This window comes from Taeniopygia guttata, chromosome 5 (genome assembly GCF_048771995.1).
Source record: "Taeniopygia guttata chromosome 5, bTaeGut7.mat, whole genome shotgun sequence".
Taxonomy (NCBI): domain Eukaryota; kingdom Metazoa; phylum Chordata; class Aves; order Passeriformes; family Estrildidae; genus Taeniopygia; species Taeniopygia guttata.
This window is the reverse complement of record NC_133030.1, coordinates 12,693,920-12,717,955: the sequence shown is the minus strand read 5'-3', so window position 1 is coordinate 12,717,955 and position 24,036 is coordinate 12,693,920. Positions and strand designations below refer to the sequence as shown.

General features: G+C 45.9%; 2 protein-coding genes and 1 long non-coding RNA gene across 8 annotated transcripts; 2 read left to right on the top strand and 1 right to left on the bottom strand.

Moving 5' to 3' along the window:
- Positions 1 to 1,542: 1,542 nt before the first annotated feature.
- On the top strand, positions 1,543 to 5,216 carry LOC115495451 (uncharacterized). The gene is made up of 4 exons (XR_003960639.4): positions 1,543 to 2,696; positions 2,842 to 2,914; positions 3,949 to 4,065; positions 4,841 to 5,216. It is a non-coding gene; the product is annotated as an uncharacterized lncRNA (long non-coding RNA).
- Positions 5,217 to 5,955: 739 nt separating this feature from the next.
- On the top strand, positions 5,956 to 12,961 carry LOC140684251 (uncharacterized). Of its 6 annotated transcripts, none has more exons than XM_072929611.1 (5): positions 5,956 to 6,834; positions 6,977 to 7,055; positions 7,613 to 7,738; positions 8,536 to 9,432; positions 12,816 to 12,961. In XM_072929611.1, the coding sequence occupies exons 1-3, from the start codon at positions 6,133 to 6,135 to the stop codon at positions 7,654 to 7,656; spliced, it is 825 nt and encodes a 274-aa protein (XP_072785712.1). In that variant the 5' UTR covers positions 5,956 to 6,132; the 3' UTR covers positions 7,657 to 7,738; positions 8,536 to 9,432; positions 12,816 to 12,961. The 6 variants fall into 6 exon arrangements, with proteins under 6 accessions (XP_072785712.1, XP_072785711.1, XP_072785709.1 ...); XM_072929610.1 differs by having other exon boundaries at positions 8,529 to 9,432; XM_072929609.1 differs by having other exon boundaries at positions 5,957 to 6,834; positions 9,358 to 9,432.
- LOC116808525 (uncharacterized) lies at positions 6,977 to 23,920 on the bottom strand. Its single transcript, XM_072929398.1, has 13 exons — positions 23,855 to 23,920; positions 22,893 to 22,943; positions 22,618 to 22,630; positions 19,218 to 20,225; positions 18,511 to 18,700; positions 18,141 to 18,318; positions 17,024 to 17,082; positions 16,690 to 16,737; positions 15,136 to 15,261; positions 13,835 to 13,990; positions 9,912 to 9,961; positions 9,378 to 9,445; positions 6,977 to 7,842 (listed from the first exon to the last, which is right to left on the bottom strand). Exons 1-12 carry the CDS (start codon positions 23,918 to 23,920, stop codon positions 9,414 to 9,416), a joined length of 1,977 nt encoding a protein of 658 aa, XP_072785499.1. The 3' UTR covers positions 6,977 to 7,842; positions 9,378 to 9,413.
- Between the last annotated feature and the right edge of the window lie 116 nt (positions 23,921 to 24,036).

Here is a 24,036-nt window from a genome sequence, read left to right as displayed (position 1 = left end):
TTTTGGCAACTGCTCATGTGGGGAAGGTGTAAAAGTTAAAATCTTCCAGCCACATTAGAGGATGGAACAGGAAACGCTTCCTGGTTCTGGTGAGACCGATGGGGCTTGAGGACTCCAGCTCAAGGACCTGTGAGTATCTTAATTATACTTTAATTAATTAAAGGGTGGAACTTTAAGTGGTTTTGGGACAATTTTTTGCTGGATGAATTGAATTAGGAGGTGGGTAGCCTTTTTTTCCCCTTGAAGCTGCATGTGGATGAATGCTGGTCTCATTTTAATTGACCAATATTTATTGGAAATCACTTAAATGGTGTCTGTTGCAAATTTAATGGAACACTAATTAACGTGGAAAATTAAGGCTTTATTTATATGTTATGGATGTTATTGTATTTGTTATTGTATTTATCTGTCCCTAAATAAGAACATCTCCCTCCCCCGCTGCAAAATGTCATCCCTTCCAGGGACAGGGCATCCACAACTTCTCCAGCCCTGGCACGGGTGCCCAAGGCCAGCTTGGACAGGGCTTGGAGCAGCCTGGGAGAGTGGAAGGTGTCCCTGCCCATGGCAGGGGGTGGAACAAGATCAGCTTTAGGATCCCTCCCGACCCAACCCATTCCAGGATTCCACAATTCTGTGTCTGTGTTCAGACGCACCCGGCTCATTCGATGCCTCCAAACCTCTTGATGCTCTCCAAACTTCCCGCACCATCTCCTCCCCAGTGTGTCTCTTTCCACCCAGGCAAGGCTGATTTTCCACCCCAGCTGCAGTTTTCTGATTATTCCTGCTTCCAGGTTTCAGGACTTGAGTCATCTCAGCCCAGGACTCATCCTCTCTCCTTGTAGGCTTTGGATGAGTCACCACAGGTTCCCCCGGTGGGGACAACAATGTGTTTGGGGGCTTTGACTCATCTGATCTATTTAAAACATTTTTTAATGGAAACATGGCGTGGATTTCTCCACTTGCTGCCTGGTGGTGAAGGGTGGCGGGGTGACACAGTCACGTGGGAATGCGGGATTTATTCAGAGCAGGCACACTCCGGGCACAGGCTGAAGAGTCAATTTGAGCCTCAAGGGCTGCAATTCAGACTATAATCATCACCAGGAAGTGTAAAAATAATTTGCAGCAGGAGCGTTCCTGAAGAGTTTTCCCTTTACCCCAGTTTGCAATTGGAACACTTCTCCAAATCCTGGGCTGTCTCCCAAATCCTGAATCTTGATTTCCTACATCAATTGTTTTTAATTCCCTGTGATGTCAATAGATCAGTTACATATTCCAAGAGATAAATGGGTAGCTATACAATTACGCATTTCTAAGAAAAAATGCTTTATATATATTAAGGAATTATATATAAACATTTTCTTTATATATTACAATAAATGAATATATTGAAATTATTTTTATATATTTGTTAATATATAAAATAATATAAAAATAACAAATACATTATATATGTATAGAGAAGTAGGAAATAAATCCTCAAGTTTCCATTTAACTTTCTGAAACTGACTGAATTTGTTTATTTATCAGCGCAGGTCCCCTCTTAAGGAGCTGCTTCCAAAGTAACCAATTCCCAAACCATTCCAGGGTTCTGTGTGACCATGCGTGGGTCTCACTGGGACATGGCACATCCTCTGCTGGGCTACCTTGAGCATGTTGATCTATCTAATTCTACCTGAGATACCACAGCATATGAAAATCTGCTCCAGCTGCCCCTGGGAGGAAAGAGGAGCCAAAATCTTCCTCCAGGTATGTTTGTATTCAATATACAGAAGAAATCCTTCCCTGGGAGGGTGCTGAGGCCCTGGCACAGGTTTGCCCAGAGAAGCTGTGGCTGCCCCATCCCTGGAAGTGTCCAAGGCCAGGCTGGACAGGCTGATCCTGGTGAATCCTAGTACAGCCTGTTGGAAGGTCCTCTACTGCCCTGCAAAAGGATCTTATGGAATTTGAGTAGGAAAGCAGGTGCCACAGTGGAGATTCTTGCCCCAGGAGGACAGGGATGAATGTTCCACACAGAGCACAGACACCAGCCTCTCAGCAGGGATGAAATCTAATCCCTGCTTTTTAACTGAATTCATTTCCATTCTGTCTCCGAGCCTTCGCACCAAGAAAATGTTTGTGGAGTAAGAAAAAGCGAGGCTGAACTTGGATTAATCAAAGCACTGAAGTCAGTTCTCTGACAGGGGCAGGTTTCCAGATGCAGGCAGGTGGAGGCTGCCCCCGGGGAGGACTCAGCCCCCAAAGCGCTCGATTTTCATTATCTGTGACATCTCCAGCACCGTCCTGGTGTCCCGGTGCCACCTCGCCTCCGGCATCTCCTCGTGGTTGATGAAAAGCAGCTCTAAATCCTCATTACAGCACCAGGAGACCAGACACATCGCTTCTGGGACATCTGAAATGGGATGTCATGTTCTGGGGGTGAAACCCAGCCCTTCAGCCAAGGTTTATCCAATAATGATGATTTTTAGGTTTGGATCCATTTGTCAGGAGCCTGCGGTGCCTACCCTTGGTTTGCTCTCTGGTGTAATTCTGTCAAGCCATGATTAATGTTATCCAGGAGAAAAATCAATGTTTATTTATTCTATCTGTCACAGAGTGGGATTTTAGGAGCTGTTGATCTCTCCCTGGTGAGCAGCAAGATGGAGCCTGAATTTATCTTTTTATCTCTAAATGAAGAATCACATCTAGAGCACAGTGAGGTGAGACAAACCCCAGCTCTTATTCCTAGTGCTTTCACATAGAAAAGCTGTTCCTGGGACACGGGGAGCAGGTATTTATTCCTCAAGTGCTCAGCCTGGACTGAGAGCACGCAGATGATAAGGAAAATTTTCATTTTTCCAGCAGGTACTGAGAAAATCGTGGACTTCCATGTACGAATGGTTGGAGGAGCACTAAGAAGAAGCCTTGCAATTTACTGGTGAGTTATGCTGGTGCGGTATTTCCCTCGTTAATGCCCCAAAAATCCCCTTTTCCAGGGGTTCCGCCTCAGCGCGGCGGGCGGCGCGCACGTGCTGCCCTCTGCGGGCGGAGCGCAGTACTGCACCCTGGGGTTCGCGCATGCGCAGTGGGCTGACCCGGGTTGGCACAGCAGTGCGCATGCGCGGTCGGGGCGGGCTCGTTCCCTCCCGTGTCTCGGTGCTGCTGCCCTGAGGGCGAGCGAAAGGCGGGAGGGACAAGCGCTGGGCTGGCGGGAAGAGGTTTCTGAGGGCTTAAAATTGGAGGTGCCTTTTAGGACACTTCAAATCCTTTAGTATATGAATGGAATTTAAATGAAATATCCAAATCCTGACAAGCTTGTATGAACTCCAAAGCCTCTGCAAGTGTTTTACAGCCAGGAAGGGAGACGAGTCTGGAGTCTCCCCAAAAACTGGCTGCTGGTTTGTTTGGCCAGGCATAGGAATGACTGTGTGTTCCCTGGGGCTGTCTTTCTGGAGAATGGTTCATTTCTGTGCCCTGGGTTTATTCAGGGTATCTTCAGAATGATGGAAACTGATTTCATTGAAATGCCAGAGGTGCCCAATGCTTTCCCCAGCCACAGCTCAGAGCCAGCCCTGTGGGAAGGGGTTTAATGCCCATTTTCCCAATACCTCGAGGCAGCAGCACTGGAGCCAAGCAATCCCAATGTGCCCAGTGCTGGCAGGAGGCAAATCCAGGGACTGGACAGTGGCAGTTTGCCCTGCTCCTGGAATCCCAGGCCTGGAGCTGTGCTTCAGAGAGCCCAGGAGAAGCTGCCTCACTCAAACCTCATTTAAAGCTCAGCATCCTCCCTGCATGGAATAATTCCCTTGTTGTTGTTATTATTATTATTATTTATTATCATTATTATTATTATTATTATTATTGCTACAATTATAATTATTGTTCTTATTATTGTTATTGATGCAATTGTTACTATTGTTACTGTTATTACTATTACTGTTATTGTAAATTCCCACTCCATGTCTTCCATAGCCCTTTGCTTCCCAGAGGTGATGCTTCAGGAAAGCCCCTCCAGCCTGGGAAGGAGTTTTTGGCTCTGGACACATTCCCAGTCCCCAGGAGCAGCAGGACCTGTGCTGTTCCCAGCAGGTGAGGCAGAGGTGCCTTTCCTTCCTCCCTTCCCTGCTGCACTTTGGCTTTTTGAGGGGTCTCTGGGGGAGAAATTCTTTGTCACTCCAGGGCAGAATTAGCCCTGGTCCCACTAAAAGCAGGAGGAATCATTCATTTTATCCTCGATTTTGGATAAACATTTTGTGTTTTCTCTCTGTTGCTGACACCGTGTGGTGAAGCAGCAGCTCCCAACCCTGTCAGTGCCGCTCCCTGGAATGGTTTTTATTTGTAACACCATGAATTCCCTGCTGGATTCCCAGCACAGCCCCCAGATCAATGTGCAGTTGAAGGTCTTACACACTCACCAGGACAATTTCCTGTCTCTAGGCATGGAAAATGGGGGAAAACTCAGACTGGAGTGGAGCCAGGATCCAGAATGGGGGAGTGAGGCAGCGTGCTCAGCCCAGGCTGGGGTTGGCACAGGGGCTGTTCCCTGTTGGATGATCCCTGTGTGGAACAGATCCTTCTCTTCCTTTGTCCAAAGTCCAATGGCAAAGGATTCAGGAACCCCCAAAGGGGGACCTGGAATGAAAATGGTTCTGTTAAAATTAGGCAAAGAATGCAATAAGAAAAAATAGGCATTCTTTTTATGTATGTAAGGAATAAAATGTTGACAAGGGGTATTTTTATGTGGTGTCACCTCTCATTTTTTTATGGATAGAACCCCACAGTGGGCAATCAGAACAGAAGTGGGAAAGCCAGGAGCCTTTGACTTCCAGAGTGGACCTGATTTCCATTTTCTCCTCTCTTTCAGGACAGGAAAAACCACTTAACTCATCCCATCTCTGCCCAAAGCTTTGGTGTTTGAGCAGCCAAACCCAACAGGCTCCAGCCTGCACTGGAGGGCCCCTGGTCCTGCCCGTGGTGTGGGGTGAGTCCCCAGCTGTCCCCAGAGGGATCTGCCCTGGTTTCAGGCTGTCCTTGCCTGGTCCCTGCAGTCCCCAAGGCTGAGACACAGAGAGAGCCCTGTCCCAAGGGGCCTTTGGCTCCTGGTCAGGAATGTGGTGGCAGCCCCGGGGCAGGGGGAGCTGAGAATGGGGCAGTGCCTGAGGCTACTGCAGGCAGGGCAGTGTTTACCCTGGGGGCTGGCCCCACAGCTGAGTTCCAGCAGGATCAGGGGCACAGATGCTCCTAATGAGGGGGCCCTTCCTCACCCCCCTCCCAACCCCCCAGGACCCTCCCTGCCCCCCAGCCCGACCCCCCAGTGTGATGTCGGGAAAGCCGGAGCCCCGGCAGTGTCGGCCCGTGTGTTGCACTGCAATGGGGGGACCCGCAGAGCGGCTCCTGCCCCGTGTGGGGACCCCAGCGAGGGCGGGGGGCGCCGGGCTCCGGCCCTCTGGGCTTTATTATTCTCCGGCGCCCCGAGCCCCGCGGCTGCGAGGAAAGAAGGAGAGCGGGAATGGGGAACGAGAACAGGGGAGCAGAGCGGCAGCCGAGGGGAAGGGGACAAGGACAGGGGGCAGGGGGAGAGAGGTCGGGGTGTGCGGGGCAGTCGGGGAGGGGGCTGGGGGGAAGGCAGGGTGGAGGAAGGAAAGGAAGGATTGAAGGCAGGTTTGGGGAAGGAGGCCGAACGTGTGGAGGGGGGAAGGGGAGCAGGGAAAGGGGGCGCGGGGGAGCCCGGCTGGGGAGGGAAGGAAGAGGGACAGGATGGAGGAACAGGGTAGGGGTGAGTAGGGGAATAGAGAGGGAGGAAAGGGAAAGGGGTGTAGGGGGGACCGCCCGGGAGGGAGGGAGGGGGGGGGTTTGGGGGGGGGAGGGTGTAGGGGGTGGGGGAGGGGAGGAAGGGAGGGTAGACAGGAGAGGTATAGAGAAAAAGAAACACAAAAGAAAACAAACACAGAAGAAAAGAAATATAGAGAAGAAGAGATAAAGGGGCCCGGCCGGCCGCAACCTCCCGCTCCGAGCGCCGAGCAGCAAATAGCTCTGCCCGGCCCTCCCCGCGGGTTAAATCCCCCCGGCCCCGCCCCGCGCAGGCGCGCTGGGGCCCCGCGCACCTGTGCGCGCACCTGTGCTGGCCCCGCCCCCGGCCCCGCCCCCCGCCCGTAAATGGCGGCGGATCCGCGCCCGCCTCACGTTCTGCGGGGGATGCTCGGCCCGGGCTGCGGCGGGACCGGCGCTCGGAGCGCCGTGCGGAGATCGGATCGGGGCTGCTCCCGGCGCTGTGCGGTGTCCGACGGGCTCAGGTGGGACCGGGACTGGGATCCGGGCCCGGGGATTTGGGTCCCGGTCCCGCCGGTGTCTGCTGTGGGAGCCGGGCAGAGCCGCTCCTTCCTCGGCGGGCGGGGTGGGGGTGCCGGGGCCGGAGGATCGAGGCGGGATCGGGGCTGGGATCGGGACCGGTATCGCCGCGGGCGGGAGGAGCCGCTCCGGCTGCGCCCGGTGCGGGGCTGGAGGAGCCCGGAGCCCCCGAAGGGCAGAGAGCGCCTCCGGTCCTTGGCTCCGCAGGGCGGGAGCTGCCGTGCCCGGCCCGTGGCTCGCAGCGTGCCCAACGCACGGCCCGGCACGGGCACCGCGGCACCGGACAGCGCTGGCACGGACACGGCTGAAGGGCTGCCCGTGGCTCCTCGGCCGGGGGCTGCTCCCCACAGGCACGCAGGGATGCTTCAGCCCGGACAGACGGCACCGACAGCCCAGAGGGACCCCAGGGAACGGCTGGCATCACCTGGGAATGGAGGCGCGGCCATTTGCAGAGGGGCTCTGACAGCAATCCCTGTTTCTGATCTCCACGAGCTCCCGCACAGCTGCCAGGTATGTCCAAGCCACCCCAAATCTCCTCCCTCTTTTCCAGCCTGAGGCCATCATCCACCAGCAGCGTTTGTGATTTATTAAAAAAATATGGATATTGATCTAGTACCTATATCTAACTGTGACGGACAAAACTCTCTAACAGTTTAAAGTTAGCAAGTGTGTGTTTATTCGACGCCGGGCAGCGTGCGGGATTGCTCCCAAATACACACCGCCCCTTCCAGGTGATTACAGAGTCTTTTTATCCATACAAGTATTGAATACCCGAAATACAAATACATATTCATAATTTTGGTACATCCCATTCCCTGCTTCGTATGCTAATCACTCCAAAAGCTATTAAGCATACGTAGTTTGTCCCTTGAAATGGGTCGGTGGTCCCTTTCATGGGGAGGGGTCCCAAAATGAGGAAGTAAATGAAGTCTTCCTCCTTCTGACCTTTCTACCTTTTCAATGCAAGTATGACAAATGAACTCTTGGTAGAACTCCCATTCCTTGTCTTCAATTGGTTTCAGAACAGAGGAGGCCCACAATTGTCTTATGTTCCTAAAAGCTATTTATCTGTTTCTATATTCTTCATTATAAACCCAGCTAACTAAACATTGTGCTGACAAGCAATTAATTATTAGTTAACTACTAACTCCTAACTTCATCAAGGCCTACTCATTTATTATTCTTATTTTAATTAATTCTAGTAAGACTTATTTCTCTTAGCTCCTCAAAATCTCTAAATGCCTTAAAGTTTACATTTCATTTGAGCCAAGGCAATCTTCCTTCACAGATACTAAATGCCAAGCCATAGCCATAGCCTCTGAGATGCCTTAAAATCAGAGGTTTGAGTGGGATGATGTCTGGAGATTTCCAGGGAGCCAGCTGGAGGTGCAGAAGTGATGGAAAACTCTCACAGGTGGGTCCCACTGGAGGTGTGCTGCAGGCAGGGATGTGCATCCCTTTCCTGAGGGAAAAGGCCGTGCAGAGGCCGCTGCTGAGGCTCTGAAAGGAGCGGAGCTTCTCCAGGAGAGATGTTCTGCCTCAGCAGAGGCCGGGAGCGCACCCAGCCACCGCCTTGTCCTGCTTTAAAACATCAGCTGGAGCCTGAGCTCCGGGGGGTGAAATCAGCTGAATTCCAGGGAACTCTGTCAAGTGACCCCAGAGACATCCCTGGGGCTGGGGGATGAGGGTTTTAAATAGCAAGTTCTATAGAATAGAGACCTGTCCTTGTCCTGATCCCACTGAGCTTCCCTGGAACCTCTGCTGGTTCCTGACACAGCTGGTGCTAAAGTGGCAGCTCTGCATGGGAATTTCCACTCTCCACGAGGCACTGTCAGGTTATTCCAGCAGGAATTCAGCAGAGAACCTGGGGCTGTGGGTATAATTCATCTGAACTAGCAAAGCTGATACTGAACCCCAAATCCTGGCACCACGCAGAGAACAATCTTTGTGCAAAATCCCCTGGGTGGGGAAGTTTCAGCAGCCAAACGTACGGAATGATCTAAATCCCAGCAGCCAGCATCCCCCAGAGGGACAATCCAAGTGCCAGGGTGGGAGCTCTTGTCCTTCCCCTGCTGCTGGTGGGACAAATTCCCTTGGCACAGGTGGTGGGGTGGGAGCTGAGAGCAGGAGGGGCGGGAGCAGGGATGGGAGATGAGGCTGCTGGAATGTCACCTGCATCAGCTGAACACGTTCTGTGCCTGCAGCAGCCAGGAGCCAAAGCAGATCCCTCCTGGCTGGGCTGGATGGGAGATGAGGCTGCTGGAATGTCACCTGGATCAGCTGAACACGTTCTGTGCCTGCAGCAGCCAGGAGCCAAAGCAGATCCCTCCTGGCTGGGCTGGACGGCAGCTGCTGCATCTGCTCTGGGGCAAAACTCCCTGCCCCTGCCAGGAGCGCTGACTCTGCTTTTCCTCCTGCTCCTGAGCAGTGTCAGGGCCACAGGGAGGGAGTTCAATCCCAAAAAATCCCCACAGCCCCCAGAGTGAATGATCCCAGCAGAGAAACGCAGCATTGAAATAAAAAACTTAAGAGCTCTGTTAAAAAGGCTGTGATAACACTGCAATGGGATTTCCAGGATCCTTCTGGTTTGCTCTCGGAATGCTCTTGGTTCTCTTTCATGTGTTTTTAGTCCCTCAACGGGCAGCTTGTAGAATTTATTCTGGGACCTAGAGGTTGAGCAGGGTGGGCTCTGGATTGACCTTTGCCTCTGGTCCCACTTTGTGCGAACACAACTTGGCCAGGCTGGGTGAACTCATGGCCTCAGCTTTCCCCTCCAAAATGTCCCTCACTTATTTCCCTGCGGGTGAGCTGGGATTTGGCCCCAGACTGTCACTCCTCACCTCCCCGTGCCCCCACAGTGTCCGTTCTGTTCTCCACAGAGCCCTGGGGACACCAGGGGGTCCCTTTGCCTTCTCCCGCCCCTTTCCAGCCCGAGGCTCCTCTGCCCTTGTCCCACACAGCACAGGGGCACAAAAGGGGAAAGGCTCCAGAAAACATTTCTGCAATTAACCAGCAATTATTTCAATTCCCCAGTGAGAAGAACATGAACTCACAGCCACGGAGGCCTGACGGGTTCCTGCAGTGACAGCTCAGCGTTGGTCTGCAGAGGTGAGTGCAGCATCTGAAAGGAAAAAAACACGGGGAAAATGTGATTTATTTTGCTTCAAAGTTATTTCAAGTTCCTAAAGCCCAACCAACTTTTGCTCTTGATTTTGGTCGGGTGAAACAGGAGCAGTGGGCAGAGGTTGTGCCATTGATGCGGATGTGCCTGATGCTTTCTGGGGCAGAAAAAGTAGATTAAACTCACCTTATGTCAAGCAGTTATTAAAACAGATTAATAGCTCTTTAAACATAGCACCCTTTAATTGCCATAATGTTTCTTACATAATTTTAACTAATTCTCAGTGTATTTTATAAAACTTAAAATAACACCTCCTCCCCATAAAACAGACTCATCAAGCATTAGACAAAAAGTCCTACTGCCAGTCTCACAATTCCACATCTAACCAAAGGAGATCTTCCCCACAACAAAACAAAAAATCAAAATAACATAACATACAACTCAACCGTATCGAAAAAACCCTCACCTTTATTTCCTCCAAACGCCAAATACTCTTCAAATTCTAAATCAAAAACCCTTAAAAAAACAACAAAACCCATCAAAACTTACTTCAAATATAGAAAAGCCTAACCATATAAATATTTGTCAAAGCCCACAAAAAATATAAAACAATCTAATCAATATCTTGCATTAAAAAAACCCCCACTATGCAAATTAGTACCATTTGAAATGTAACATAAATAAAAATCTTTTACTAAGAAACATATCTCCTAATAAATAAAACCACCCTGTAAAGATATAAGTAATAATCATAACCCAACCAACTAAAATTTCTTTAAAATCAAAAGACTTAAAAAACCTTCAATATTTATAAATAATTATTCAATATGTTAAGTGATAATAAAATAAAACAAAATTAAATGTCATTATGTTTATATAAATACGTTAAGTTTCTTTTTATCTATTAAAATTATGATTCCTTACTATCAAAATTCATTCAGACTAAATTTAAATGTTATTTAATATAATTTATCCTAAATTTTATCAAAGATAATTTCTCTAAACTATACAGTATATGGTTAATTTTCTTAAAAATTAAAACCACTCCAATTAAAACAACTAAAAGAAAACACTAACAAACTCCTATTCAGAAGTAAAAAAAATACAGTGTATTATATGATCAATTTCATCAAAAATTCTGCTCTTCATTACAATCTCTACTCTTTTTATCTTTTGTAACACCAAAAAATAGCAATTACTATTCGTATCATACTATTTAAAAATTTTACTCTATTTCCTTAATATATAAATATTTTTTAAAAGTTTTCCTAACTTCTTCAAACACTTACTACTAATATAATTTATCTCTTTATATAATGATCTAAAAACACATAAAATTTCCAATTCCTACTTTTTTATTCTCAACTTATACCGCTCTTACACCAAGTTAACTCTCTAACTAATCTCTACACTAACTCTATAATTTAACCTAATGTTATCTCATAATTTTAAATATTTTTCAAGATTAAAAAAAAGATATTTCATTAAAAACCTCCTCCAAACTGTTAATCTTATCAGTTTCCTCAGTTATTATTACAAAATCACTTCAATACAAAATCCAACTACAACATTAATTTCTTTTTCTAAGTTTCACACTAAGTAATGACTCTCTCATACATTTCCTCCACCTTCACACTCTCAATATCCAAATCCAAACTCACAATCCTGTCCATAACCACTTTCAAATCCTTGAAAAAAAGGTTACTATATTCAAAGCGTCTCTATTCTAAAAAACTTCTAAAAAAATCCAGTTATTAAATAATGTAATTAATCTTTAATCCTAACATTTTTACTCTTAACTACTACTTTTAAAAACATTATATAAAAATATATTTACTAACACTCACCAATTAAAATTTAAACTATGACCTAAGCCTAACTCTACCTAAATAAAATAATTAACAACAAACCCAAATATTTTCTACGTCAAAAATAAATTCAAATAATTTTAACCTAACAATTTAACTTTAACAATATAACAAATAAGCTTATTTTTAAAATAAACTTAAAAAATCATTATCCACACATAATGATGTAACTTACCACTAATTTAATATTTATCAACTGTTATAAACTCTAAAAGTATGTACAATCTTTTAATACTTACTAATCATATAATTTCACCTATGTTACTAAATATAGATATTATCTAAGTAATTCCTAATTATGATCAATTTCTTCTTTACTACATGGATTATTTTACTCTTATATTTCTTCATATTTAAAAATGAAAAATTATAACAACTTATATCATTATTTCTCATATCAAAACATAAAGTTTACTTATATCTCAACAAGTACAAAAACCCAAGTAAATTTCAATAAGAAACATAAAACCAGATCACACAAAAAACACACTCACCACTCCACAAATAAAACACCAACATAAATACAAGGATAAATTACACTATGGAAATACAAACATAAATGACACAAGAATTGCAACTTACACCTAACATCTTGTACTATACCCACCAAAATATATAAACTTTAAGTTTCTTTATAAATGTAAAAATCAATATTATAAAAATCTTATTTAATAACTTACAAATTATAAAATTCTATCAAATATTATACTTCTACTCTATTTACTTTATTTACTTTTAATTATATCACTTTACCAATTAACCAATCTAAAACAAACATTTAAGTAACTTTAAATAATGTTTCAAGTTTAAGTACTTTGTATTTATCTAGCACTACTCAAAAAAATCCATTCTTTACTTACTTACTTAAGATACCAATAAAAACCATTACAAATAGTCCATATAATTAAAAAGCCCTTACATTATTAACTCTTAATATTAAAATAGCTACCAATTTAAAACAAAAAAGTCATTTATCCATCAATAGTAATCAAAATATTAAAATAATTTTAAGCCTTGAAACTTAAAATCAAAATGGTAGCATCAGTTTTTATACCAGCTATTACATCAACAACACTAAAACAATTAAATCAATTAAAATATTATCTAAATAAACAATCTAATTCGACATCCCTTACCCTAAATAACTTTTAAACAAATATAAAACTATTAAATACGCAGTTTTACAAAAAACCAACAAAAAATTTATTTTATTAACATACAAATATAAATATAAAAATTTAATAAAATGTATACATTTATCTAAAACACCAAATCTACTTATTAAAGTGTACAACTTTAAGAATTATCAAAAATAAGAATACCTAATAAAACATAACAATAAATAAAATTTAACACCATAATTAAAAAATCTTATAGCAAAAGTATACATTTTAATTATATTATTAAAATAATAATAATAATACTAATGATAACACCTTCTTTATGTTAATACATGCAACAAATGCTTAAAAAATCCACTAATAAATTTTTTTTTCATACAGAGAGGGGGAAGACATGGGAATGGGAAAACCAGAAACTCCCACAGACACTGAAAGATTTGATCTGCAGCCTCAGGAGAAGCTGGGATTGATTTACCAATACAAGACACGGGCATTACGCAGGAAAAGAATAAAATAAAATAAAATAACTTCTGTTTCTGTGGCTGTCAGTAGGAGCCTGCCCCGAGTCAGTGAGAGAGAAACTGTGTGGGCACGATGGGGAAGGGTTTGCAGGGCAGGGCTGGGGCTGTGTGCGCTACACTGAGAGCTGACAAGTTCCAGCAGAAGGCATTGAACAAAAGTACCCTCAGTGCGGCAGAACTGAGCAGAGGTGCTGGGTTCCAAAAGCCAAATAAACCCCGGGGTTAGAAAGTTCTGGCCTGCCTTGGAACACAGAACTTGTGGCTGCTCCTGAGCCGCAGCAGCTGCTCGCTCTGCAAACCCTCACGCTCCCAGGCGGGTGTTCACCTGAGCACTGAGTGCTCCCGGCCCAAGAGCAGTCCCATCCCTTCCTTGCTAACAGCACAGGGAGAAAAAATGAAAAGAGATCACTCTGGCCAGCAGGGCTCTCTCTCTCTGCGTGGGTTAGGGGCAGGGCCCTGCAGGGAGCAGGGCGCTCCAGCACCGACAGCCCGAATCCAGAGCAGATCCACGGGGGAGCAGCGGGCTGGGGACAGCTGGGGACAGCAATGAGCAGAGCCCATCAGCCTCCCTCTGGGGCTGGGACTGCATTTAGCACACAGCTCATACCAGCTGTGGGACTTACACACCTCAGACTCCTTACCACAAACCAGTTCTGATCTAGCTCTCAGGGTGACCTGCACCTCCTCCCCAAAAACCACAGGAATTAGAATTTCCTGCTGGTTTTACAACTTCATGGCGGCAGCTTTGCAAATGCAAATCCCAGCAGGTCTCTGCTTTCCAGAGCACCCATCCTCAGCCATCTCCACTTCCCTGGAAAACTGCTCCAGCCCCGGGCTGTACCAAGGTGAGCACAAGTCTGGAGAGGTCAGAACCCTCACCTGGACTGCTGCACTCGGAGCGAGATCCAGCTACAAATGGAATTCCAGAAACGGCCTCCAAAATGTTCCATAATCACATTTTTAAATGGCTCCACAGGGAAACAGGTCCAGTGCCAGAGCAGCACCCGCACGAGTCCTTGTGCCAGCCCTGGCTCCCTGAAAAACACAATAAACCAACATCACACAGGCCTTCTTTGCAGAATTCCTGATCCAAACTTCACCTGTCCTGCCCAGCACTGAAGAAAATCTGACACGGTATTCACAGGTAACCTTTGCTGAGAGCAGCCATCACCCCAGTCCTCCAGCCTGGGCAAGGTTTTGCAGTGAATGGACCCAACTTCTAACCCTGAACCTAAATTTCTGTCAGCTTTTGTTAGAAAGATACTGGAGAGAAAATCATACAACAGATTTAAAACACTGCACAAGGAATAACCGGCCCAGACAAAACCAAACCAGCCCATCTCTGCTCCACCCCATTTCTCCCAGTTTTGGGAGAAATACTGATATAGTTTGTAAATATTCCCCTTCCCTGCTGCACTGTCCTTCACTGCACGTCCCTGGAGAGGATTTACTCCATTATTTGTGCCCAGCAGCACCTCTGCAGCCCAAATCCCACTCCTCGCAGACACAGCCTGAGCAGAGCTCAGGCAGTGTTCCCAGAAGCGGATGCAATTCCGAGTTCCCTGGATTGCTCACGGGGCACTCGCAGCAATCTCCCCTCAGCCCAGACTCTGTGCTCAGAGGGAAGCACAGCCCGATGGGACACAGCTCTGGCACCACATTCCCCTTGTTCCTGCTGGCCTGGAAAGCCACAGATAAACCCAGTCCCTCCGACCTTGCACCCTGAACCCCAGGAGAGCCGGAGCTGAACCCAGATCCCGGCGCCCTGCACGGCTGCGCTGACACCAGCACAGGCTGAGCACTGCCCAGCACCGTTCCTCATTTTCCTCCCTCTGCTCCCAAATCCTGCCAGCCCTGCCCTGCAGTTCCTGCCCCAGCCCCAGCAGAGGCTGTCACCCAGCCCTGCAGCAGCTGGCAGAGCTGGGAATGCACCGAGAGCTCGGCTCCCCGGGCTCCCAGCCCCAGACCAGTCCTTGGGTGCCCGAACAATGCCCAGCCTGCCCCCCTGCGCACAGCCAAACACCACAACTCCGTCAGCCCCAAGGAACTCTGGCATTTGCCTCTTCCCTGCTGCCCTTTCCCAGCACACAGGGGTAGGGCTGGGCTGTCAGAAATGGCATTCCCGAGGCACTTAATCCCAGCAGAGAGGAAAGGGGGAACCCTGCGTCCCTCCGACTTACCCCACAGCATGGACAGGACCAGGAGCCCTCCAGTGCACACCCCTGGTGCTGAAGCCTCTTGGCTCTGGCTGCTTAAACACTGAAGCTTCTGGCAAAGATGGGAGGAGCTCAATGATTTCTCCTGTCCTGAAAGAGAGGAGGAAAAGAACATTAAGTCCACTGTGGAAGCCAAAGGATCCAGGCTTTCACTCTTCTGCTGGGATTGCTCACTATGGGGTTTTATCCATGAGAGGGGACACCAATTCAAATATAAAAGTGTCCTTTTCCTGCATTTTTATTCCTAACTATTTCATTAAAAGGAAGCTCATTTTTCTTACTGCATTCTTAGCCTAATTGTAACAGAACCATTTTTATCCCAGGCCCCACTTGTCAGTCATTCAATCCTTTACCACGGGACTTTATACAAAGGAAGGGACACCTGCGTGCTCTGTCACAAGAAATCCCAAAGACAAACGTGTCCAAAACCTCACAGAGAAAGGTTTCAAGGCACTCCAGTGCACAGACAGCTGCTCATGCCTTGGCAGACCACAGCAATTCTGTCACATCCACCTGAGCTGTGCAGGCGAGGCAAAGGCTGCCCTTCCTCCCAGGGAACACTGTCTGAGACCACAGAGAGCCATCCTGGGTGAAAGGAATGAAATGAAAATGTTTTCTGGCAGAAAATGAGTGTCTGTAATCAGAACCTCTGGACAGATTTAGTAACACCACTCTCAGATGATAAATACAGGCCATGCCCATCCTTCCAGGCCAGGTGAAACCAGGAAGGAGAACTACAGGAAAAGCAGGAAGACAGAGCCCCTTATTTGGATATATATAGAATGCCCCTGGTTTGGTGGTTTGCCTTTGCTCCTAAGCTTTGGCTTCACCCCCTCTCCAGAGGAGCAGGGAATTCCTCCAGGGTGAGGGGGAGTCTGGTCCCACTCCAGGATGGGTCCAGTAAAGGAGGGAAGTTGTTCAGAGTAAGTGACCAGTGTTTTTGTTACACACAAAAATCAAACCAAACAAACACTGAATTGGACTACACTGAGCTGCAACACAAAGTGTTCACAGCAGGCAGAGGCCAGAGGAGCACACAGCACCCAGAAGTACCATTTCACTTGGTTCTTCTGCTCACATGCATTTTAATTCTGCTTCGCTTCACAGCTGCTACTCTGCCAAGGCCATTTCCATTTTCAGAAGCCTGTGCCATGTGTAGCCGAGGCTTAAACATCACAGAATCTATGTGCACTTCAGTGATCTTACACTAAGTACCTCAGAAACCAAAAGAATAAATCCAAGACTTCAGCTGGGTTAAAAATACCAGAACAACAAATAAGCAAACAAAAACCCAAACCCACCTTTCCACTAGTTTTAAAAACAGAAGTCTTTAAAACCAGCATAAAATGAATGTAACATTTGGATCCAAGCAGAGGTACAATTTAAATGCCAGTATTCTGGAACTGCTAATAACTCTGCAAGTATTTAGATGGGTGGATGTGTTACTGGATGGAGAGAATATAATGCAAGAAAGAGATTAGCTGTGTTTAGGATGGGAAGAAGATGATTAAAAAATACCTCTTGTCTGGACGCTCATGCCATCTTCTTCTCTTGACCTCAGGATGGCTGCCAAAAATAGAGAATGCTGTGTGAGCACCATGTGTAGTTTGGAGAGCTTGACTACGCTCTAGGTGAGGATTCTTTCATGTATAGTAACTGGATGGCAACGTTCAGGACCTTCAGAAATGTTTCATCTCTGTAACGGTACCTTTGGGAGAAGGATCACAGAGAAGTCAGACTGTAACCAAACCCAAGAAAACCCACTTGAAGCTACAAGTTGGGTAAGAAATGAGAACTTGGCAAAGAAGATGAACTTGGTGAAACCAAACCAAATTCAAATGAAAGCACTTACTTGAGCCCTGTCTTCACAAGGTCACACCAGTCATCTGGGTCCACTTCTTCAACCACACACTGTGTGCAGCAAGTAAAAACAGGTGTTGGTTTACATTTGGCACACGGAGCTTCTACAGCAATTTTTGTTCAAGGGACACACTAAGAACACGCAAGCCAAACGCTCACGTGGGATGATCTGAGGGTAACAGGGAAAAAAGCTCTTGGATACAACAATCCTAATTCCTGGCTCAAAAGAAACTTGTTGGTCTGGGAGCAGGGGCTGTATGGAATCAAAAAGCAAGCTGGGCTGTAGGTTCCAAAAACCCAGCGGCTCAATACTCTTCAAACTCCTCAAGTGCAAAAGGATTTGCAACTTGACAAGTCAAAGCGAGAGCCTGGAGCAGACTGACAGCTGCACATCCCAACAGTCCTGGGAATGCAGGTGCCAACCTCGCCAGGCTGGAAACACCCTCAGGATGGGATGGACCCTGTGAGGTGGCCCCAGGGCCTGCAGAGTCAGCCAGGTCCTACAAGGGAGTCTCAGCAAAAGCCATGAGAGCGCAAAGGCATTCACTGCCCTGAGACCTTCAGTGTTGCGTGTCACAGGGATCCGTGTTCACTGAACTCAAACCAAGGCAACAGTATACAGAGGGAGTGACCAAGTAGTGTTCTTCAAGATCAAAGTCTGATTTCTATTCATGATCAACCAAACTTTAGCCCCAGACTTCAGATGGCATGGCAGATTGGTTTTGGCACAAGTATCTCTATCAGCCTCTTTTAAAAAAGAAGGTGATAACTTTAATTTTAAAAATTAAATGAATTAATTTATAATAATTTAATTAATTAATCTTAACTTAATTTTTAAAAAAATTCCACTGGTAACCTTTGATTTCTTACTCCTAAATACCTCAAACTCCTACATTCAAAGGGGATTCGTACCAGAAAGCCATCATCAAGAACATAAAACTGCCTCGTATAAAGGATTCTCAGGACTCGGAAAAAGCTATGAAAAATCCATGGAAACCAGAATCCATAAAACAGGAAATCGAGTCCAATCTGTATTTACAAAATCTACAACTGCCCAATCACACATATGCATACAGTCCCTCTGTGGCAAAGCAGATAAGCAGTATCACCAATAATTCCTCTAGCCTCAGCAGCAGGGACCTCTCCACTTCTTGCTTGCCTTCATCTTCACTGCTGCTGTACATGGCAACTAACCCCTTTATGCAGGCTGAGAAGAGATGTCTCCTCCAGGAATGCAGCTCCTCTGAGTTTTTAAGCACCGTGGATATGGCATCTGCCACAGCCCAGCTGCAGAGAGATAGCTGTTGATTTTCTTATTAACATTTTAACTTGGTTTTGTATATCTTAAAGATGTCTTGCTGCCAAAGTGCAAAGCAACAGATTCTCGGAGGAGAGGATGCTATTACTGCTCCCATTCCTATCACACTGATTCCCAGGACAAACTGAGCCCTGGGGGAGGCACACACACACACTGCCCACCTCTCTTCATTCCCTGCTCTCTCCGGAGCAGCAGGAAGGCAGTCCATCAGGTTGTGCAGCCCTTTGCTTCCCGGAGGTGGCAACAGCTTGGAAAGAATTTGCAGTTTCACAGTGGCCTCAGGGTCCTGAATCGCGGCACCGAGCTCCTTCCACAGGGCTTTCCTCAGGACAGGTGTGACAGCCGAGACAGCTGTGGGGAGAGCAGAAGGCACAGGTTCCTCCACCTGCAGCTGTTAAACAACACACTAAACCTAATTTTTTTTCTAATCCAGCCCCAGACCACTCAATGTCTAGGAAATGATGCTACAGCAGCTGCTAATCTGTTACAGAGAAGTGCTACACAGAGGCTCACTTCTTTATCCACCCTCTACTTCCCAGGGTGCTGACAAGGCCTTATCACTGCTTGACCTTGTAGGCAGAGCTACAGCCCCATTCAGCCTGTTCCTGTCAGAACAACTGACATTTGGTTACAAAACAACAAAACAGTTATCCCTACCTCAATAAACCCATAATGCCTCAACACATTCCCAGGAGGGCGGCAGGAGGGGCGGGCGCAGCCCCGTTCCGACGCCTCTCGGCCCCGGCCCGTGAGCGCTGCGACCGCGCCTCCGCCGCCCGCCAACACCGGCCCCGCCGGGCCGCCCTCGCCGCTGCCATCCTTCCCCGGCGCCGCCGCGGAGCCGCCTTCACCGCTCCCCTCTACTCACACACACCGCCCCGCTGGCCGCTCGCTGCCGCCCGCGCCCCTCCCGCCCCGTCTCGGTGGTTTTGGGGCCGCTCTGGCCCCTCCCGCCCCGTCTCGGTGGTTTTGGGGCCGCTCTGGCCCCTCCCGCTCGTCTCGGTGGTTTTGGGGCCGCTCTGGCCCCTCCCGCCCCGTCTCGGTGGTTTTCGGGCGGGCGCTGGCTGGGGGCTGCAGTACCGCTCTGTGTCCACAAGGCGGCAGCACCGCCGCCCGCCACAGCCGGGGGCCGCCGCTCGCCCGGAGGGGAGGCAGTGGGAAAAGAGCGGCGGCGATCGATCCCCTTGGGAAAAAATCCTCCGAAATAAATGTCCCAAAAAATCCCGCACAGAAACTAAAAGACCGTGCCTCGAACCAAATAACGCCGCCGCGCCCCAAAAGCCCTTTCTTTTTAACCTGTATATATTTCTACGTTGGTTTTGTTTATTTCTAGCTGTACGGCAGGGAGGCGGTGGGAACGCACGGGAGGGGACGGGACGGGCGCCCAGCGCGGCTGAGGCAGGGGCCGCGCCCAGGATGGCGGCCGCTGCAGGAGATGGGCAGAGAGAGGCGAATCTGCCGGTGCCGGTCGGCGCCTGCTCGAACTCCGACCGCCCGCGGAGCCACCGAGCCCACAGCCCGTGTGCGCGGCACGCGAGTCCGCGACAGGGCACTCCCGAGATAGCGGCCGCGGGCGGCGGGCTGCAGTATCGCTCTGTGTCCACAAGGCGGCAGCACTTCTCAAGCGAGTCCGCGACAAGCCACTCCCAAGATGGCGGCCCGAGGGGACCTTGATGGAAACAGGCGATTTGCCGATGCCTGTCGGCCCTCGCCAAAAACCCGCACGCTCGCGGTGCTGCTGACCCCACAGCCCGTGTGCACGGCACCGGAACCGCCGCGGAAAAGCCCGTCGGGGAGCGCCGGCGTTGGGGACAATTCAGGCAGAGTAGAAAACAGACACGGCTCCTCGACCTTCCCGTCCTCTTTTTCGCGCCCTCTTGAGAAGGTCAAGCGAGTCCACAACACGCCACTCCCAAGATGGCGGCCGCGGGCGGCGGGCTGCAGTACCGCTCTGTGTCCACAAGGCGGCAGCACTGCCGCCCGCCCCTCCGGAACGTCCTCGGCAGCAAATGCCCCAAAACATCCCGCGCGGAAAAGAACGCCAACAAAAAACCCCTGCCTCTAACCCCATAAGAACCAAAAGGAAAAACCTTTTCTTTCAAACTGCATCTCAGTATATTTTATTTTTATATTTTACATATTTATCTTCACATTCGGATTTATAATGCATATTGATGTATAATTGCAATTTTAATCATTTCTTACATTTATTCCTATTATATTTTATTACAACTTACATTTTTATACATTGCTTAATACATTACTTACATATTTCTATAGTTAGATTTCTATTTCTAAAAGGTTTATATTGCTTAAAATAAACCCCTGCCTCTATCCAAGTAAAAATCTTTAAAAAACCCCTTATCTTTCAAACTGCGTTTAAATTTATCTCTTTTTCACATCTATATTCAAATTTACACTTAAAATGTAGATTGATGTATGGTGTTATTTATATTCTATCTATTCCGAATACTAATTTTCATTTCTATTTTATATTTTTATATATCTCTGTATACATTGAATATATATTTCTATACTTAGAATGATATCAAAAGAAAAGGTATATTCATTTTTCTTCCCTTAAAACCCTGCCTCTAACCAAATAAAAACCAAAAAAAGCCCTTTCTTTAAATGATACTTGAATATTTATATGTTTTTTTCATCATTATAGTCACATTTGCATTTCTACTTTATAGTGATGTATTTATAAATATATATCATATATATATTAAGGTAGCAAGATAGACAAATTATTATTTATATTATACTTCATAGATACTGCTAATATTTTTTTTTCCTTACCTTTGAATTTTTTATATAGATCTTAAGGTATTTAGGATGTATTTCTATACATAGATTTCTAATTTTATTTTATTTATATTTATAGATTTTATAAAAAAAACCCCTACCTACTACCAAATACAAAATAAAAATCCCCTTTATTTTAAACTATATTTAAATATTTCTATCTTGCTATTTTTGATTTTTACAAGTTGTTATATATTCGATTACAATATATTGAGGTACCATATTTCGATATATAGTATTTAGGACATAGAATGTGTTAAAATAGGACATACACAGTAAAATATGCATAATGTACTGTATTGATTTCTATTATTTAGTAATTTTTATATTTATATATCCACATGTATTAATTATACATCTCAATATGGATATTTTATATGGATTTTATTTATATTATAATCTATATTTATATGTATTTATATAAACAAAATTCTGTATATCAAACAATATACTATCTAATAGTAAAGGATAACATTATTTATGTTACATGTTTTATTTATATGTTTTCCGTTTATATTTAAAATTGAAGTTTTATATTCCCATTTTCATATTTATGCATTTGTTTTGTTTCATTAGAGTTACAGTTAGAACTTTGCAGTTATAATCCAATTCCTAAAAATAAAATGCCAAAACAAACAGCATCGAATAACCAAGAATACCATCCAAAAAATTCAGAAAGGCTCCACCAGCCAACCAACTACCAGCAAAAAAAACCCCACTACACTCCTTTCACTAAGAGTTCTTATCACATAACAAAAATGGAACATTAATTTAAAAAAAAACACCTATAAAAACCCACATTAAAAAAAAAACCACTAAAAAGAAAAAAACTCTTCAACTAACCTCTTATACTCCAAACCATACAACAGATCCCAAATGTTTCTAAAAAAAACCAAACAATACCCTACCACTACACTAACTCATCAAGAGAACCCAATACTCTATAAAATTAACTAAACTCCCCCCAAATAATTACAGATATAAAAAAAAATCAAAACCATGAAGAAACAAAAAACTCACCACCCAAATAAAAGAACTACCTATAAAGATCCACCATAGAAATACCCATGTTCCCAAAAATCAAACTAATAAAAAACAACAAATACATCCAACTACAAAAAAATATATATATTCACAACAACAAAATAATAATTCCTAACTCAAGGAACTCAGAATGCCTCAAACCATCAAAACACAAATACCACCTAGAAATAAACATGTCACCAAAAGAGAAAAGTAACAATAAATAACAACTCCCAAATTGTCTGAGACAATAAAACACACAAAGCAATCAAACAAGACAAACAAATAAAACCCCTACAACATAATAAACAAGAATGCAATTATCAATATTAAAAAAACCTCAATAATTAACTACAGGACACTACCTCAAACCAACCAAAATAAACCACTACATACTCACGCCAATAAAAGCCTCCACAACCGAATTAAAAACCTACCCTCTACTTCATACTATGACCCATAAAAAACATTATAAACCTTTAAAAACACATCCTTCAAAAACATAAGAACCCATCAAAAAGAAATCCAACCACAAGACTCAACCCAAAAAAAACCCTTGTCATGAGCACCTGAAGCAAGAACCGTAAGAAGCAAAAAGCACACCATGGCCCTTCTCCTACACCAACTATGAACAAAAGAAAACCATCCAGTAAGTTCCTCAAAACCACCACAGCAAGGAAGGCTGGAAAACGAGAAGCCACGCTCCCGGCACCGGTCCGTTGGCCAGTTGGTGACAGAGGTGTGAGTACTCCGAGTCGATTCCCTAAAGCACAAAAATGAGAAAGGATGCTTAGAATTGCAGCAGAAACTGAAAGCTGAGTAAAAACAACTGCTTCTGTCCACTGGTCCCCTTGGACACTGGGCCTTGACTGCTGCTGTCTGCCTGGACATCCTAAGAATAAAGACTGCTGTAACACAGTCACCATTTAGGCTTCCCCTGCAAATGCAAACAATGACTGACCTGCTCATGGCAACACCCTCAGCCAGGACTGGGGCTCTCTGCCACTGATTTGAACTGTCTGCATCTGAAAGAAAGTTCGGACTAGTGTAAAACATCTGCAGGACAACTTAACAGCACCAAAAATGTTAGGGCAATTAATGAATACAACCTAGAGCCCAGCTACACCCTGCACTACCAATTTCAAGTCCCCAGGACTTGTGCTATTACAGGCTAGGCAGCAGGGCAGAGCAGCTCCAGGACAAATACGTGCAGACACCCGTGACAAAGGAGGGGACAGGACAGGGAGCGAGAGCTTTCGACAAGAAGAAAGGACTCAGAGACCCAAAGAACACAGAGTGCACCATAAACAAGTGACAGGACACACACCAGAACTGCTCTGCCCAGCGCACCTCAGCACTGTGATCAAAAGAAACATTTTCCCTTCAGGCGGCCTAAAGGGACACTTCTTGCACATCCCTGCCCCCACAGCTGATTCAAAATGCCCTCCCAGCACGTCGCTTTCATCCCCTCTGTGGGCCTTAGCCCTCGACTTATCTCTTGGGCATATGGGGATGACAATCTATGTTGCGTGCGAATGGAGGCTGCCTCATCTGCTGGGAATGTCCTATGGTCACCGGGCTGTGGTCCTTTGCCCAGCGAGAATCAAGAACACCAAACATCACTGCATGATCTTATCTGCACAATGGACAAAACCCAGCAATTCTGCTACCCACCATTCTCCTAAGAATGCCTGGTTGCTCAGGCCCCACACTTTGGCCATGCTCAGAGGCTGCCACCATCATCGCAGGGTCTGCCTGGGTGAAGAAGAGACAAAGTGACACAGCAATGCTGAAACCTTAATGGACCTTGGCTCTCCCTCTCTACCTCGGCGTCTTACCACAGCACATGGGCCATT